Source organism: Brassica napus, chromosome C9, assembly GCF_020379485.1.
Source record: "Brassica napus cultivar Da-Ae chromosome C9, Da-Ae, whole genome shotgun sequence".
Classification (NCBI taxonomy): domain Eukaryota; kingdom Viridiplantae; phylum Streptophyta; class Magnoliopsida; order Brassicales; family Brassicaceae; genus Brassica; species Brassica napus.
Genome location: NC_063452.1, coordinates 105,323 through 120,657, shown reverse-complemented (window position 1 = coordinate 120,657; position 15,335 = coordinate 105,323). Strand labels below are relative to the sequence as shown.

The 15,335-nt window shown below is 31.4% G+C and overlaps 2 protein-coding genes across 2 annotated transcripts; both read left to right on the top strand.

Annotated features, from left to right (window-relative positions):
- Window positions 1-7,087: 7,087 nt before the first annotated feature.
- LOC106379255 (probable pectinesterase/pectinesterase inhibitor 40) lies at window positions 7,088-11,018 on the top strand. The gene is made up of 3 exons (XM_013819264.3): window positions 7,088-8,521; window positions 9,993-10,153; window positions 10,292-11,018. The coding sequence occupies exons 1-3, from the start codon at window positions 7,797-7,799 to the stop codon at window positions 10,981-10,983; spliced, it is 1,578 nt and encodes a 525-aa protein (XP_013674718.3). The 5' UTR covers window positions 7,088-7,796; the 3' UTR covers window positions 10,984-11,018.
- Window positions 11,019-12,620: 1,602 nt separating this feature from the next.
- Window positions 12,621-15,171, top strand: LOC106379267 (probable pectinesterase/pectinesterase inhibitor 39). Its single transcript, XM_048769489.1, has 3 exons — window positions 12,621-13,372; window positions 13,935-14,092; window positions 14,405-15,171. Exons 1-3 carry the CDS (start codon window positions 12,651-12,653, stop codon window positions 15,091-15,093), a joined length of 1,569 nt encoding a protein of 522 aa, XP_048625446.1. The 5' UTR covers window positions 12,621-12,650; the 3' UTR covers window positions 15,094-15,171.
- The last annotated feature ends 164 nt before the right edge of the window (window positions 15,172-15,335 follow it).

Sequence of the window (15,335 nt, the reverse complement as noted above, 5' to 3'; positions counted from 1 at the left end):
TTTTAATTTTTTATCAATTAATTTAGTAAAACTTCATTATACTCCCTAAATTGGTGGACTAACCAATATAACATTGCTATTCTCTAGAAAAACGGAGACAACAAAAGTTTCAAACCTCTTTGACCTTCATCATATGTTAGTGAAGGTTACAACTACGCATTAAAACAGTATTTTCATATTTTTCAATTTTTCACAAAATCTAGGTGTCAACACCCCTACTAAAATATTTACTTTTTCGGTAAATACTCAATATACTGAATCTTATAATTTTTAGTGTTGTTTTAAAATTTCTAAACACATTCTACGTTAGTATTAATGTATATTAAACTCTCTTTCATGGTACATGGGCATCGTTTTATTTTTTTGTTAATTAATTTAGTAAAACTTCATAATACTCCCTAAATTGGTGGACTAACCACTATAAAATCGTTATTTTCCAGAGAAACAGAGATAACAAAAGTTCCAAATCTCTTTGACACTCATCATATATTAAGGAAGGATGGAATTATGCATTAAAATAATATTTTCATATTTTTGAATTTTTTTTCAAAATCTTTGTGTCCCTACGAAATATTGAATTTTTCAATAAATGCTCTATATACTGAAGCCTATGATTTTTAGTGTTGCTTTAAAATTTCTAAAAGCATTATATATTTATATTAAAGTATATTAAACTCTCTTTCATGATACATATGCATCATTTTAATCTTTTGTAAATTAAATTTAGTAAAATTTCATAATACTCCTTAAATTGGTGGGTCAGCCACTATAAAATTGCTATTTTCTAGAGAAACAAAGACAATAAAAGTTCCAAACCTCTTTGACATTCATCAATTGTTAGTGCAGGATGCAACTATGCATTAAAACAATATTTTTGAATTTTTCACAAAATCTATGTGTTAACCCGTAAGAAAAAATATTAAATTTTTTGGTAAATGCTCTATATACTAAAGCCTATGATCTTTAGTGTTGTTTTAAACTATCTAAACACATTTTAAATTTGTATTAATGTATATTAAACTTTCTTTCATGATACATGGGCATCGTTTTAAGTTTTGTAAATTTATTTAGTAAAACTTTATAATACTCCCTAAATTGGTGGACTAACCACTATAAAATCGCTATTCTCTAGAAAAACGAAGACAACAAAAGTTCCAAACCTCTTTGATCTTCATAATATGTTAGTGAATGATGCAACTATGCATTAAAACAGTATTTTCATATTTTTGAATTTTTTTCAAAATCTATGTGTTAACCCCTAAAAAATATTAAATTTTTTGGTAAATGCTCTATATACTGAAGCATATAATCTTTAGTGTTGTTTTAAAATTTCTAAACACAATCTACATTTAAATTAAAGTATATTAAACTTTCTTTCAAGGTACATGAGCATCATTTTAATTTTTTATCAATTAATTTAGTATAACTTCATAATACTCCTTAAATTGGTGGAATAACCACTATAAAATCGCTATTCTCTAGAAAAAACAGGGACAACAAAAGTTCCAAACCTCTTTGACATTTATCATATATTAGTGAAATATACAATTATTCACTAAAACAGTATTTTCATATTTTGATTTTTTCTCAAAATATATGTGTTAACCCCTACGAAAATATTGAATTTTCGGTAAATGCTCTATATACTGAAGCCTATGATATTTAGTGTTGTTTTTAAATTTCTAAATACATTCTAAATTTGTATTAATGTATATGAAACTCTCTTTCATTGTACATGAACATCATTTTAATTTTTTGTCAATTAATTTAGTAAAACTTCATTATACTCCCTAAATTGGTGGACTAACCAATATAACATAGCTATTCTTTAGAAAAACGGAGACACAAAGGTTTCAAACCTCTTTGACCTTCATCATATGTTAGTGAATGATACAACTATGCATTAAAACAGTATTTTTATATTTTCAATTTTTCACAAAATCTAGGTGTCAACAACCCCTACTAAAATATTTACTTTTTCGGTAAATACTCTATATACTGAATCCTATGATTTTTAGTGTTGTTTTAAAATGTTCTAAACACATTCTACATTAGTATTAATGTATATTGAACTCTCTTTCATGATACATGGGTATCGTTTTATTTTGGGTCAATTAATTTAGTAAAACTTTATAATACCCTCTAAATTGGTAGACTAATCACTATAAAATCACTATTTTCTAGAGAAACGGGGACAACAAAAGTTTCAAACCTCTTTGACCTTCATCATATGTTAGTGAAGGATGGAACTATGCATTAAAACAGTATTTTCATATTCTTAAATTTTTCTCAAAATCTATGTGTCCAACCCATACGAAAATATTGACTTTTTCGGTAAATACTATATATACTGAATCCTATGATTTTTAGTGTTGTTTTACAATTTCTAAAAATATTCTACATTTGTATTAATGTGTATTAAACTCTTTTTCATGCTACGTGGCATCATTTAAATTTTTTGTCTATTAATTTAGTAAAACTTCATAATACTCCCTAAATTGGTGGACTAACCACTATAAAATCGCTATTTTTTACAGAAACGGAGACAACAAAAGTTCCAAACCTCTTTGACCTTCATCATTTGTTAGTGCATGATGCAACTATGCATTAAAACAGTATTTTCATATTTTTGATTTTTTCTCAAAATCTATGTGTTTTTCAGTAAATACTCTATATACTGAATCATATGATCTTTAGTGTTGTTTTAAAATTTCTAAACACATTTTACATTTGTATTAATGTATATTAAACTTTCTTTCATGGTACATGGACATCATTTTAAGTTTTTGTCAATTTATTTAGTAAAACCTTATAATACTCCTAAATTGGTGGATTAACCACTATAAAATCGCTATTCAATAAAAAACGGAGAAAACAAAGGTTTCAAACCTCTTTGATCTTCATAATATGTTAGTGAAAGATGCAACTATGCATTAAATCAGAATTTTCATATTTTTTTAATTATTCTCAAAATCTATGTGTTAACCTCTACGATAATGTTGACTTTTTCGGTAAATACTCTATATACTGAATCTTATGAACTTTAGTGTTGTTTTAAAATTTCTAAACACATTATAAATTTGTATTAATTTATATTAAATTCTCTTTCATGGTACATAGGCATCGTTTTAATTTTTTGTCAATTAATTTAGTAAAACTTCATAATACTCCCTAAATTGGTGGATTAACCACTATAAAATCGCTATTTTCTAAAAAACGGAGACAGCAAAAGTTTCAAACCTCTTTGACATTCATCATATGTTAGCGCAAGATGCAACTATGCATTAAAACAGTATTTTCATATTTTTGATTTTTTTCTCAAAATCTATGTGTTAACCCCCTACAAAAATATTGATTTTTTCAGTAAATGATTTATATACTGAAGCCTATGATCTTTAGTGTTGTTTTAAAAAATTTAAAAACATTCTACATTTAAATTAATGTATATTAAACTATCTTTCATGGTAAATCGGCATCGTTTTAAGTTTTTGTCAATTTATTTAGTAAAACTTTATAATACTACTTAAATTGGTGGATTAACCATTATAAAATCGCTATTCTATAGAAAAACGGTGACAACAAAGGTTCCAAACCTCTTTGATCTTCATAGTATGTTAGTGAAATATGCAACTATGCATTAAAACAAAATTTTCATATTTTTGAATTTTTCTCAAAATCTATGTGTTAACCTCTTCGATAATATTGACTTTTTCGGTAAATACTCTATATACTGAATCCTATGATCTTTAGTGTTGTTTTAAAATTTCTAAACACATTATACATTTGTATTAATGTATTTTAAACTCTCTTTCTTGGTACATGGGCATCGTTTTAATTTTTTGTCAATTAATTTAGTAAAACTTCATAATACTCCCTAAATTGGTGGATTAACCACTATAAAATCGCTATTTTCTAAAGAAATGGAGACAACAAAGGTTCCAAACCTCTTTGACCTTCATAATATGTTAGTGGAGGATGTAACTATGCATTAAAACAGAATTTTCATATTTTTTGAATTTTTCTCAAAATCTATGTGTTAACTAACCCCTACGAAAATATTCAGTTTTTCGGTAAATGCTCTATATATTGAAGCCTATGATCTTTAGTGTTGTTTTTAAATTTCTAATCACATTCTACATTTTTATTAATGTATATTAAACTCTCTGTCATGGTACATTGACATCGTTTTAATTTTTTGCAAATTAATTTAGTAAATCTTCATAATACTCCCTAAATTGGTGGATTAATCGCTGTAAAATCGCTATTTTCTAAAAAAACGGGGACAACAAAAGTTCTAAACCTCTTTGACCTTCATCATATGTTAGTGAAAGATACAACTATGTATTTAAACATTTTTTTCATTTTTTTCAAAAATATTGAATATTTTGGTAAATGTTCTATATACTGAAGCCTATGATTTTTAGTTTTGTTTTTAAATTTTTAAATACATTCTACATTTTTGTTAACGTATCTTAAACTCTCTTTCGTGGTACATAGGTATCGTTTTAATTATTTATCAATTAATTTAGTAAAACTTCATTATACTCTCTAAATTGGTCGACTAACCAATATTAAATCGTTATTCTCTAAAAAAACGGAGACAAAAAAAGTTCCAAACCTCTTTGACCTTCATCATATGTTAGTGAATGATGCAACTATGCATTAAACTAGTATTTTCATATTTTTTGTTTTTTTTTTCTCAAAATCTATGTGTCAACCCCTACGAAAATATTGACTTTTTTGGTAAATACTCTATATACTGAACCCTATGATCTTTAGAGTTGTTTTAAAATTTCTAAACATATTATACATTTGTATTAATGTTTTTTAAACTCTCTTTCATGGTACATGGGTATCGTTTTAATTTTTTGTCAATTTATTTAGTAAAACTTCATAATACTCCATAAATTGGTGGACTAACCACTATAAAATCGATATTTTCTAGAGAAACGGAGACAACAAAAGTTCCAAACATATTTGACCTTCATCATATGTTAGTGCATGATGTAACTATGCATCAAAACATTATTTTTGAATTTTTCTCAAAATCTTTGTATTAACCCCTACAAAAATATTGATTTTTTCAGTAAATGCTCTATATACTGAAGCCTCTAATCTTTAGTGTTGATTTAAAATTTTAATTCACATTCTACATTGGTATTAATGTATATTAAACTCTCTTTCATTGTACATGAACATCATTTTAATTTTTTGTCAATCAATTTAGTAAAACTTCATAATACTCCCTAAATTGGTAGACTAACCACTATAAAATCTCTATTTTCTAGAGAAACGTAGAAAACAAAAGTTTCAAACCTCTTTGACCTTCATCATATGTTAGTGAAAGATGCAACTATGCACTAAAACAGTATTTTCATACTTTTGAATTTTTTTAAAAATCTATGTGTTAACCCCTACGAAAATATTGAGTTTTTCAGTAAATGTTCTACATACTGAAACCTATGATCTGTAGTGTTGTTTTAAAATTTCTAAATACATTCTACATTTGTATTAATGTATATTACTTGAGGGTAACAAGATCTTTTTCTCCTGAGAAAAATTCAACTATTGTGTTCTTTGCTATTGGCGTCAGGCCGTTCAGTAGAACCCTGATATGAGCAATCGTATTGAGAAATTTCATAATCTCCAAGGACACCGAGTTCTAGGCCGATATTGTATATCATTTTATCATGCTAGAAGTGAAGAGGTACTAGAAAAAGATTTGAGGGAAAAGAAGACAAAATGACTGATTTCCATCTCTACAAAATAACTATGCAGTGGTTGTAGTGGTATGGTCTGTTTTTGAGGACGCTTTGCATACCTTCCTCATATTCAAATCTAAACTTAAAACAGTATTTGCCTAGATCCGAACCTAGGATCTTGCCTTTGGAAGTCTAGATTTTAGGGAGTTCCTTGATGAATCAAGAGATTGGTTGCTCCTTAGGGTTTGTGAGCCTTTGATTAAAAGTATTGTTCTGGATGAGGAAGGAGTTGTCAAACTCCAGAGCACACACTCTCTTACATGTTGGTGGAACTGAGCTGACTGGAGACCTTTCCCTTTTCCTGCAGCAGTGAATTTTTGTGGACTCGTGAGGAATCTTCAACAAGAGAAAATGAAGCTTTCAGGTATGTGATAACTGAGATAAGAAAATGAGGGTTTAAAGGGAGGATGAAAGACGTTTGATGTTTGAAAAATGCCATTTGGAGGTCGTAGAGGAGTAGCAGTTGACTCTACACTGGACAGTGAAGTTGTTAGACGTCTCGGGGTCTTCCATGCTGCACTAGACTGGAGGATGGTCACTAAATTCGGACCATGTAGATCCTAAAACCCATACTAGGTATTTAATAGTGATTGTATGTAAGAGATCAAACCCATCTCACTACAATAGTGATAGGCACGGCACCCCCGGATATCTAGATCCTGAATACCATCCATCAATCAAACCAGTACACGAAGAAGAGCGATGCGTACAGGTGTTGACGGAATTGGAATTGAGCTGCTCATCTCCAGAACAGCCACAGAGCCATGTATATATGTGAGGAAGAGGAAGCATACTTAGGAGTAGAACCGAGGAACTACGTCGCTACTATTTAAACAACTCACTCATACCTTTGCCTTTACCATTATGTTTTGGTGTGTTTTGTCTTAATACCCTAATTAAAAGCCACAGAGCCATGTATATATGTGAGGAAGAGGAAGCATACTTAGGAGTAGAACCGATGAACTATGTCGCTACTATTTAAACAACTCACTCATACCTTTGCCTTTACCATTATGTTTTGGTGTGTTTTGTCTTAATACCCTAATTAAAAGTTTCAGATCTAAAAAACTATAACTATTTAATTTAGCAGAATTATGAAAATTAGACTACTAGAAATAAAAATTTTATTCATCAAATATTAAGAGAGATAACTTTACAATCCACAAAAAAAATTAACAAGATTTCATATGAAATTTGGTTACTAGAAATAAATTTTTTTGTGCTATCTCATACTCATCTCTATTTTGTATGTTTATTTAGTTCAATAAATATAAAATAAAACTATCAAATTCAATGCATGTCAAATATATATATGAATCTTTATATTTATAACGCCTTTAGAGAACTTTTATGGAAGTTTTAGTCAGTTTTTGTAGATACCATGTATTTTATGTTATTGTTAGTAACATTTTGCAAGCTTACTCTATCTGAACAAAGACTTCCAAAAATTATGATATTATCATAAACGAAGTAATATATCGTATATATGTTCAAGGAATTACCATAACTTTTATATTGGCAAACCCTATAACACAAAAATTATGAAAAAAATTACATATAAAGAAACAATCTTCTAAATACCATTAATAAAGGGTAAAATGACTAAATTACTTCATATTCTATAATTTTATTTTAAATACCCTCCTAAATAATAAATTTTAAACCCTAATCACTAATTCCCATCCAAATATAAAACAAGAATATATTTTTTAATTAATGCTATTTCAAAAAAAATATTTTGTGTACTATTTTTTGAACAAATAAGTAATTTAGTGTTATCTAGTGTTTTCCTTTTTTTTTTAATCTCAGTTTTCAAATGATATTTCTCTGTCTGCGTTCCATGAATTGGAAATCTGACTGAAATAAAATTCCTTTCCACATACAAATAACAAATACATCAAATATAAATTCCTTTTACGTTACCGCGGTGGCCTTGAGTGTTAAGTATACTTGTATGATTTCACCTTTCACTTCACATTTCAGCTACTCTTTTAGATTCTCCCTTTCCGCTATTTTTTTTTTCCAAAAAAAAAAATGATTCATCTAAGAAAAGTGCCAAAATACATTGTAACTCTCAGCTTATTACTACCAGTTGCCTTGCTCCTAATATTCTTATCAACCGTCGTTTCATCTCATTCACCAACCCTCCACAAAACGCAGCATCTTACATCCTCCGGTAACACCACCGACCTCCTCGTCGCCACTTTAAATCAAACCATCTCCAAGGTCAATCTTTCTTCCTCAAACTTCTCCGAGCTCCAAACGAGTCTCGGCTCAAACCTAACACATCGCGACCGTTGCGCGTTTGGTGACTGTCTCGAGCTACTCGATGACACCGTCTTAGATCTTATCGCCGCTGTCTCGGAGCTCCAGTCTCCTTACCCGGTGTTCAACAGCGTCAGTATGTTGCTCAGCGCCGCTATGACGAATACACGAACGTGTCTTGATGGCTTTGCTTCTAGCGACGACGACGAGGACGAGAATACTTATGGCAATAGTAAAACGTATGGACTTGCTGAGAGCATGAGGGAGAGTCTTTACAATATCTCTAGACATGTCAGGGAATCACTAGCTATGCTTGAGAATATTCCGGGGAAATTAGAGAATGATGTTGGGTTTCCGACGTGGGTCGACCGGAAACTCCTTCAGGATCCGACAGATGAGACTAAGATTGATCTGGTGGTGTCTCGAAATGGTACTGGAAACTTCACAACCATTGGAGAGGCCGTGTCGGCCGCTCCCAACTTGAGCGAGACCAGGTATGAAAACGTTACATGTTAGGTTATTATTGGTAATGTTACATGCTTATCCCTTTTGCATGTTTTACAAATTATGAAATTATATTAAATAAGCTTTTAAAAATAATTTTAGTGTTTCTTTGTTTTTTGCCAGTTTAATGATTACTTTCCTTCTTATCTTTTGGGTCGATTTTATTTTGCTTCTTTTAAAAAAAACAGATTAATTCGATTCAAAAGAATAGTTAAGCATATTAATATCTAACTCTAAGGTATCGGGTGGTTCTTTATTTAATATCTAAAATTGTGCACATAAACACTTACGAATAAATTCAGAGAGTACCGTGGTGAAATGTTCATCAGAGCTTTTCGATGAATTACTTCTTTCTTTATAGAGATTTTTTTCTCAAAATATCTTAAACTTATGTAGTAATCGTCACGGATCTAACAACGACAAATCTTAAACTTGAAGAACCAGACAATTTTTATCATTCCTACACGTGATCAATGGCAATACCAATAAGTGTTGACAAAAAAAAACAATTAGTGTCAAGTCATCACAAATGTCTCATCAATTTTTATCATTCCTACACATAAACAACGCCACCCCAAATTCTCATAAACGTAAGTAAAAAAGCTAGATTTTTAATATCTCCAAATAAACTGTCCCTACTTATAAGATAGTTTAAGTAGAAGTGCAAAAAAAAAACATTAATGAAAAAATTGCGTAGAACATTAATTATACATATTTTTACTTCAAGAACATTGAATGAGAGACGTAGAAAAGTTATTGCATTCTCACCTTAATACATTTTTGATAGGAAGCTCTTTCAAAAATTTCTCACCAAAATATTACTATTGATTTTTTTTCTTTAAATATGAAAAATTCAAGAGAACCGTTTCTTTGTAAAGAATAAAAAATATTGAAAACACTGGTTTTACACTTGTCTTCTCTTGGTACAATTAGTTTTTAACCATTTAATTTTAATATAAAGTAAAATAAAACATAAAACTAACTTAAAATGCTAATATAATAAAAATTAATTAAATCTGGGAGACTGATCACTACAAATGATCTTGGTGCATCTTACACTACTTTTTTCATTAATTATTATTCATTTTATTCTTTTAAGATGCATGCTTCCAAAACTGAACACATTTGCTATCATATTTACTTTCAATCCTACCTGAAATTCATTCATTTTATTCAGTCTTTAGATTCTTGTTTATTTCTAAATAGCCATTTGATCTTCTATTTTGAACAGAAATCCAAATTTCTCATTTTTATTTATAAACAATAAATAGTTTTTCTTATAACGATAAACAATAAATAGTCGTTTGACCCTCCAAAAAAACAACAAAAATTTTGCTTCGACAATATTATTATTTTGGTTTAGTAATACATTTTTTGTCAACAGTTTAGTTATACATAATAATGCTTTATTTATTAATAACTTAATACTATGAGAGTAATATTGAAATTTTTTTATGATAGATTTGTGATATATATAAAGTGTGGAGTATATTTCGAAAACATTGAAATACCGAGGGAGAAAACGACGATAATGTTCCTCGGAGACGGAATCGGACAGACAGTAATAAAAGCTAACCGCAGCGGCGCAGATGGATGGACAGCATTTAACTCTGCTACTGTGGGTAAGTTTTCTTGATAATTTTCTTTATATTTTAGTTACAACTTATAACTTTAATCAAGCCCTTTCTCAAAAAAAAAAAAAAAACTTATAACTTTAATTTATAAATCTATTAGTTATACGTTCTTTTTTGCTTATGCAGGCGTAAGAGGTAGTGGTTTCATAGCTAAGGACATATCATTCGTGAACGATGCTGGACCGACCAAGCACCAGGCTGTGGCGTTGCGTAGCGGGTCTGACCTCTCTGCTTTCTACCGATGCAGCTTTGAAAGTTACCAAGACACCATTTACGTCCACTCACACAAACAGTTCTATAGAGAATGCAATATATATGGCACGGTCGATTTCATATTTGGTGACGCAGCGGCTGTGTTCCAGAACTGTAGTCTCTATGCTCGTAGGCCAAACCCTAACCAGAGAATCACATATACTGCTCAAGGTCGAGAAGATCCTCGTCAACCCACGGGTATTTCTATAATAAACTGCAAGATCTTGGCTGCTCCCGATTTGGTCCCTGTGAAGACTGACTTCAAAGCATACTTAGGTCGTCCATGGCAATTATATTCTAGAACGGTTATTATAAAATCGTTTATTGATGATTTGGTTGATCCTGCTGGATGGTTGCAATGGAAAGACGATTTTGCTCTTGACACTTTATATTATGGAGAGTATATGAATGAAGGCCCCGGTTCGAACATGACAAACCGGGTCAAATGGCCCGGTTTTAAGCGTATCGAAACCGCAGTGGAAGCAACTCAGTTCACTGTCGGTCCGTTTATTGATGGTAACAAATGGCTTAACTCTACAGGAATTCCTTTTACTCTTGATCTCTAAGCTTGATCTTATATATAGAAATCTTGCAATAATATTAAAATGTAAGCAAAATGTTTGGTAACACTTACATAGCAATTGTAAGTAAGGTGATCAAATCATTTTAGACTAATGTATTTCCTCTTTGTAATGAACTTAGTCTAGTTAAACCATACATCGATTTGATCGCAATAATCTAAAGAACTCACAAAATCACCACGCGATCTCGTAAACACAAAAAAAAAAAACTTACCAACAAAAAGTTGACATAATGGCTAAAATTCTTGAATCACCTAGTAGAGGTCTAATTGTTTATTTGTTTAAATTTCACTGGAAAGAATATGTTCTCTTAAAATAATTAATTTAAAATGATATGGATCTCGTTCGAGGTAGAAATATGTATAAGCTTTGGGATTCAGAACTTTTTAATCATTAATTCAAAGAGATACAAGAAAACTTGAAGAAACAATTTTAGTTGTTCCGAAACGAGAAATAGAGCAAAACTATAACGGTGAACAAATAGAATCAACAAGTTCATGAACTCGATGTGCGATCCCTATGTTTCGGTCTGTCACAACCAATTAATCAACTACTCTGTAAACTAAAATATATGTACAATCAACATATCAACAACTTAAACAGCGAAGTCACACAAGCCCTGTTTATATGTAGGGATCAATCACAAGTAATGAGTTGGTTGCTTAACCACAAACCGTCCTTATATTAAACTAGCTCTTCAACTTGACATATAATCTTGGTTTAAGCTACAATAAAAATGATTTTCCATCACCAAGTTACAATACTCTTGTAACGTTTTGTAGTGGTTAATCTCTCTTTTTCATCCGTTGATTTAATTTATCCAAAAGAAAAGAAAAAAACAAAGTGGCCGATTGTGGAGGACAGGAGGGTGATCAAATTGGGTTTTACGTATGAGAAGGGTGCATGCATGTTAAACGAAAAAGACCTTTGAACGAATTATTCATTAAATTTTGTTACTTACCTTCTTTAACTCTTTGTTCAAAGTGGAATATTACAGCTAATACTAACTTCTTTTGAAAACAATCAGTGTTGTTTGTACTGTCCATAGCTAAGCCCTAAAAGAAAGTAACTATCATCTTTTAATTATGTTTTCCCATTCTCATCATTTCTGCTTCTATTATATCAAACAAATAATTTTTTAATTTGGAGCTTAGTTTAATTTTATTGTTGTTTGGTAATTTTGACGTGCTATTTTTATATATTAAATAAAAAGGTTGGACTGAATCTGTAAACAACATTTTTAAGAACATAAAAACATGCGTAAAACTCAGTTTTTGGTGAGTTAATAATTAATATTTTGACTGAAGCTGGTGCCTATATATTTGGAAATTTTATACATCTATGCATTTTACGTATTTTGTGAAAATCTTGATGTATTTAATGTGTATCTTTAAAAATAATTTATTCAAATTGAAGAAAGACGTCCATACTCGTATGTTTATGTTTGAGTACATTTATCATAAGTTGAAAGAATTACCATTGTCTAGAGGAAATGAGGTTGATGAGTAAAGTAATATTATTCCTTTGTCAAAAAAGTAATATTATTCGCAGTCTCTCTGTTATTTTAATCTTCGCCTCTATATCATTAGTTACCTTTAAGGGTTTATATATAAGACTACAAGCTCTCACTACAGTCTTGAAAAAAAAAGAAGATGCATAATCCAAGTAGAAAAACGTCAAAACACATAAATCTCAACTTACTAGCATTGACCTTTCACCTAATCTTCTTAATACCCACCGTTCATTCACGATCCACCCAGCGTCTAGCCGAACCCAATAACATCACTGAGCTCATCGTCGCTACTTTAAACCAAACTATCTTAAACGTCAATGTCTCTTACACTACCTTCTACAACCTCCAAAAACGTCTTGGTCCAAACATAGCTCGCCGTTACCGCTGCGCATTCGAAGACTGTCTCGGTCTACTCGATGACACTATCTTCGATCTTGAAACTGCAATCTCCAAGCTCCAAACTTCTTCTCTTGGGGCCCACGATGTCAATATGTTGCTCAGCGACGCCATGACGAACCAAGACACGTGTCTCGAGGGTTTCAAGACAAGTGGAATTCATGAAAAAAATAGTGATAACACGTATAAATTGACTGATAGCTTGAAGGATAGCATCTTAAAGATCTCTAGCAACCTCAGTAACTCTCTGGGCATGCTTCAGAAGATTCCAGGACATGAACTCTCCCCGGAAGCGTATGAGGTTGACGTTGAGTTCCCGAGTTGGGTCTTAGAGAATGACAAGAGACGCCTTCACGCTCCGGTGGAAAAAACTAAGTTTAATCTCATGGTGGCTCAAGATGGTACCGGAAACTTCACTACCATCAACGATGCGGTCTCGGCCGCTCCTACCTCGAGTGTAACAAGGTACATACATCTTACCTCAACGTAGTAAAGCACCAACGTTAACATTTGGAACAAAATTATAAAATCTATATTGGTACTATTTTATTTATTCTCAAGTAATACCAGTAGTAAAATTGGTGATGTCGGAACAAAGAAAAGATATGTACATGCATGTTTTGGCTTATCAATGTTGATAATATATGATTTTTTTCTTACTTTTTTTCAAATGTGATTTATGAAAATTTCACGATGTCATTGTTTTTTCTTCAGCTTTATGGTTCTAATATACACCAACATTAACATTAGGAACAAAAGTTTTAAAAATGCAAATCTACATTCATACATATTTTATTTATTATTCTCAAGTAACACCAGTTGTAAAATTGGTGATGTTAGTACAAAGAAAAGATATGCACATGCATGTTTTCGGTTTATCAATGTTGATAAATATGATTTTTTTTTCTTTCAAATGTTATATGTGAATTGGGCCATGTCATTGTTTTCGTTTAATTTTTCTTTGAACTTTATTCCTTTTTCATTAATTTATTGTTTTAGTATACACCCTTCAAAATTTTTTTTACAGGTTTATGATATATATAAAACGTGGGGTATACTTTGAGAACGTTGAGATACCGAAGAATAAGACAATAATAATGTTTGTGGGAGACGGTATCGGAAGAACAGTCATAAAAGCAAACCGCAGGAAGGGTAACTTGGGAACATTTCAAACTGCTACCGTAGGTTAGCCTTTGATCAAAATACTTTGGCTTTTTTTTCAAATGCTAATTGCTAAACATCTAGAAAAATAAGCTGCTTATAACGAGTAACGATTCTAGTTTTATGGCGTCGTCCAGGTGGCCACATACTTGATTTCTTATGGGTTTAGGCTGGGGCCGAATGATATGTCGAGCCCAAATAAAATCCAAATTTTCTTTCTTCAAAAAATAAATATAACCTAATGTTTTTTTTGCTAAAAAAATCCAACCTAATGTAATCTTCATATTATATATGGTTGTAGTATAACGAGTAACTAATAGACAATTGTTCATGCAGGCGTGAAAGGTGAAGGGTTCATAGCTAAGGATATATCATTCGTGAATTTTGCTGGACCGTCACCACAAGCCGTGGCATTGCGAAGCGGCTCTGACCACTCTGCTTTCTACCGTTGCTCGTTCGAAGGCTACCAAGACACTCTTTATGTCTATTCAGGCAAACAGTTCTACAGAGAATGTGATATATATGGTACGGTCGATTTCATATGTGGTAACGCGGCTGCTGTGTTCCAAAACTGTAGTCTTTTTGCTCGTAAACCAAATCCTGGGCAGAAAATCGTATACACCGCTCAAAGTCGCACTTGTCCGAACCAGTCTACTGGTATCTCTATGATTAACTGTAGATTCTTGGCCGCTCCTGATTTGATCCCTGTAAAAGGAAGCTTCGAGGCGTACTTAGGTCGACCGTGGAAAAACTTCTCTAGGACTATCATCATGAAATCGTTTATTGACGATCTGGTTGTTCCTGCCGGATGGTTGGAGTGGAACGGAAATTTTGCTCTTGAAACCCTACATTATGGAGAGTACATGAATGAAGGACCTGGATCAAACATTACAAACCGGGTCAAATGGCCTGGCTATAGACCCATACTAAACGAAACGGAAGCAACCCAATTCACAGTCGGTCCATTTATTGATGGTGGGACGTGGCTTAATTCAACCGGCATCCCATTTAATACCGGTTTGTAATCACAGATTTGATTGTAAACATGAGATCAAGTCACTTTAGACTTGTACCTAAAAATTAATATGATCAACATTCTATAATTTTTTTATCACTACAGGTCTGGTGGGTGTGTAGTTATGTATCCAACTCGAAAAATGACATACCCTAGCAAGTGAGAATAAATTATCTATATACGTTTAATGGTCTATTAAATTTCACATATATCATTAAATTAAACTAAAATCTAGTCAAAGAAATTTAGTTT

Bases quoted from the DNA above. Each gene is read 5' to 3' on its own strand.
- LOC106379267 (XM_048769489.1), top strand. From the start codon at position 12,651: ATGCATAATCCAAGTAGAAAAACGTCAAAACACATAAATCTCAACTTA. The intron at 13,373-13,934 runs GTACATACATCT...TTTTTTTTACAG, and splicing joins CCTACCTCGAGTGTAACAAG to GTTTATGATATATATAAAAC. The intron at 14,093-14,404 runs GTTAGCCTTTGA...TTGTTCATGCAG, and splicing joins ATTTCAAACTGCTACCGTAG to GCGTGAAAGGTGAAGGGTTC.
- LOC106379255 (XM_013819264.3), top strand. From the start codon at position 7,797: ATGATTCATCTAAGAAAAGTGCCAAAATACATTGTAACTCTCAGCTTA. The intron at 8,522-9,992 runs GTATGAAAACGT...TTTTTATGATAG, and splicing joins CCCAACTTGAGCGAGACCAG to ATTTGTGATATATATAAAGT. The intron at 10,154-10,291 runs GTAAGTTTTCTT...TTGCTTATGCAG, and splicing joins ATTTAACTCTGCTACTGTGG to GCGTAAGAGGTAGTGGTTTC.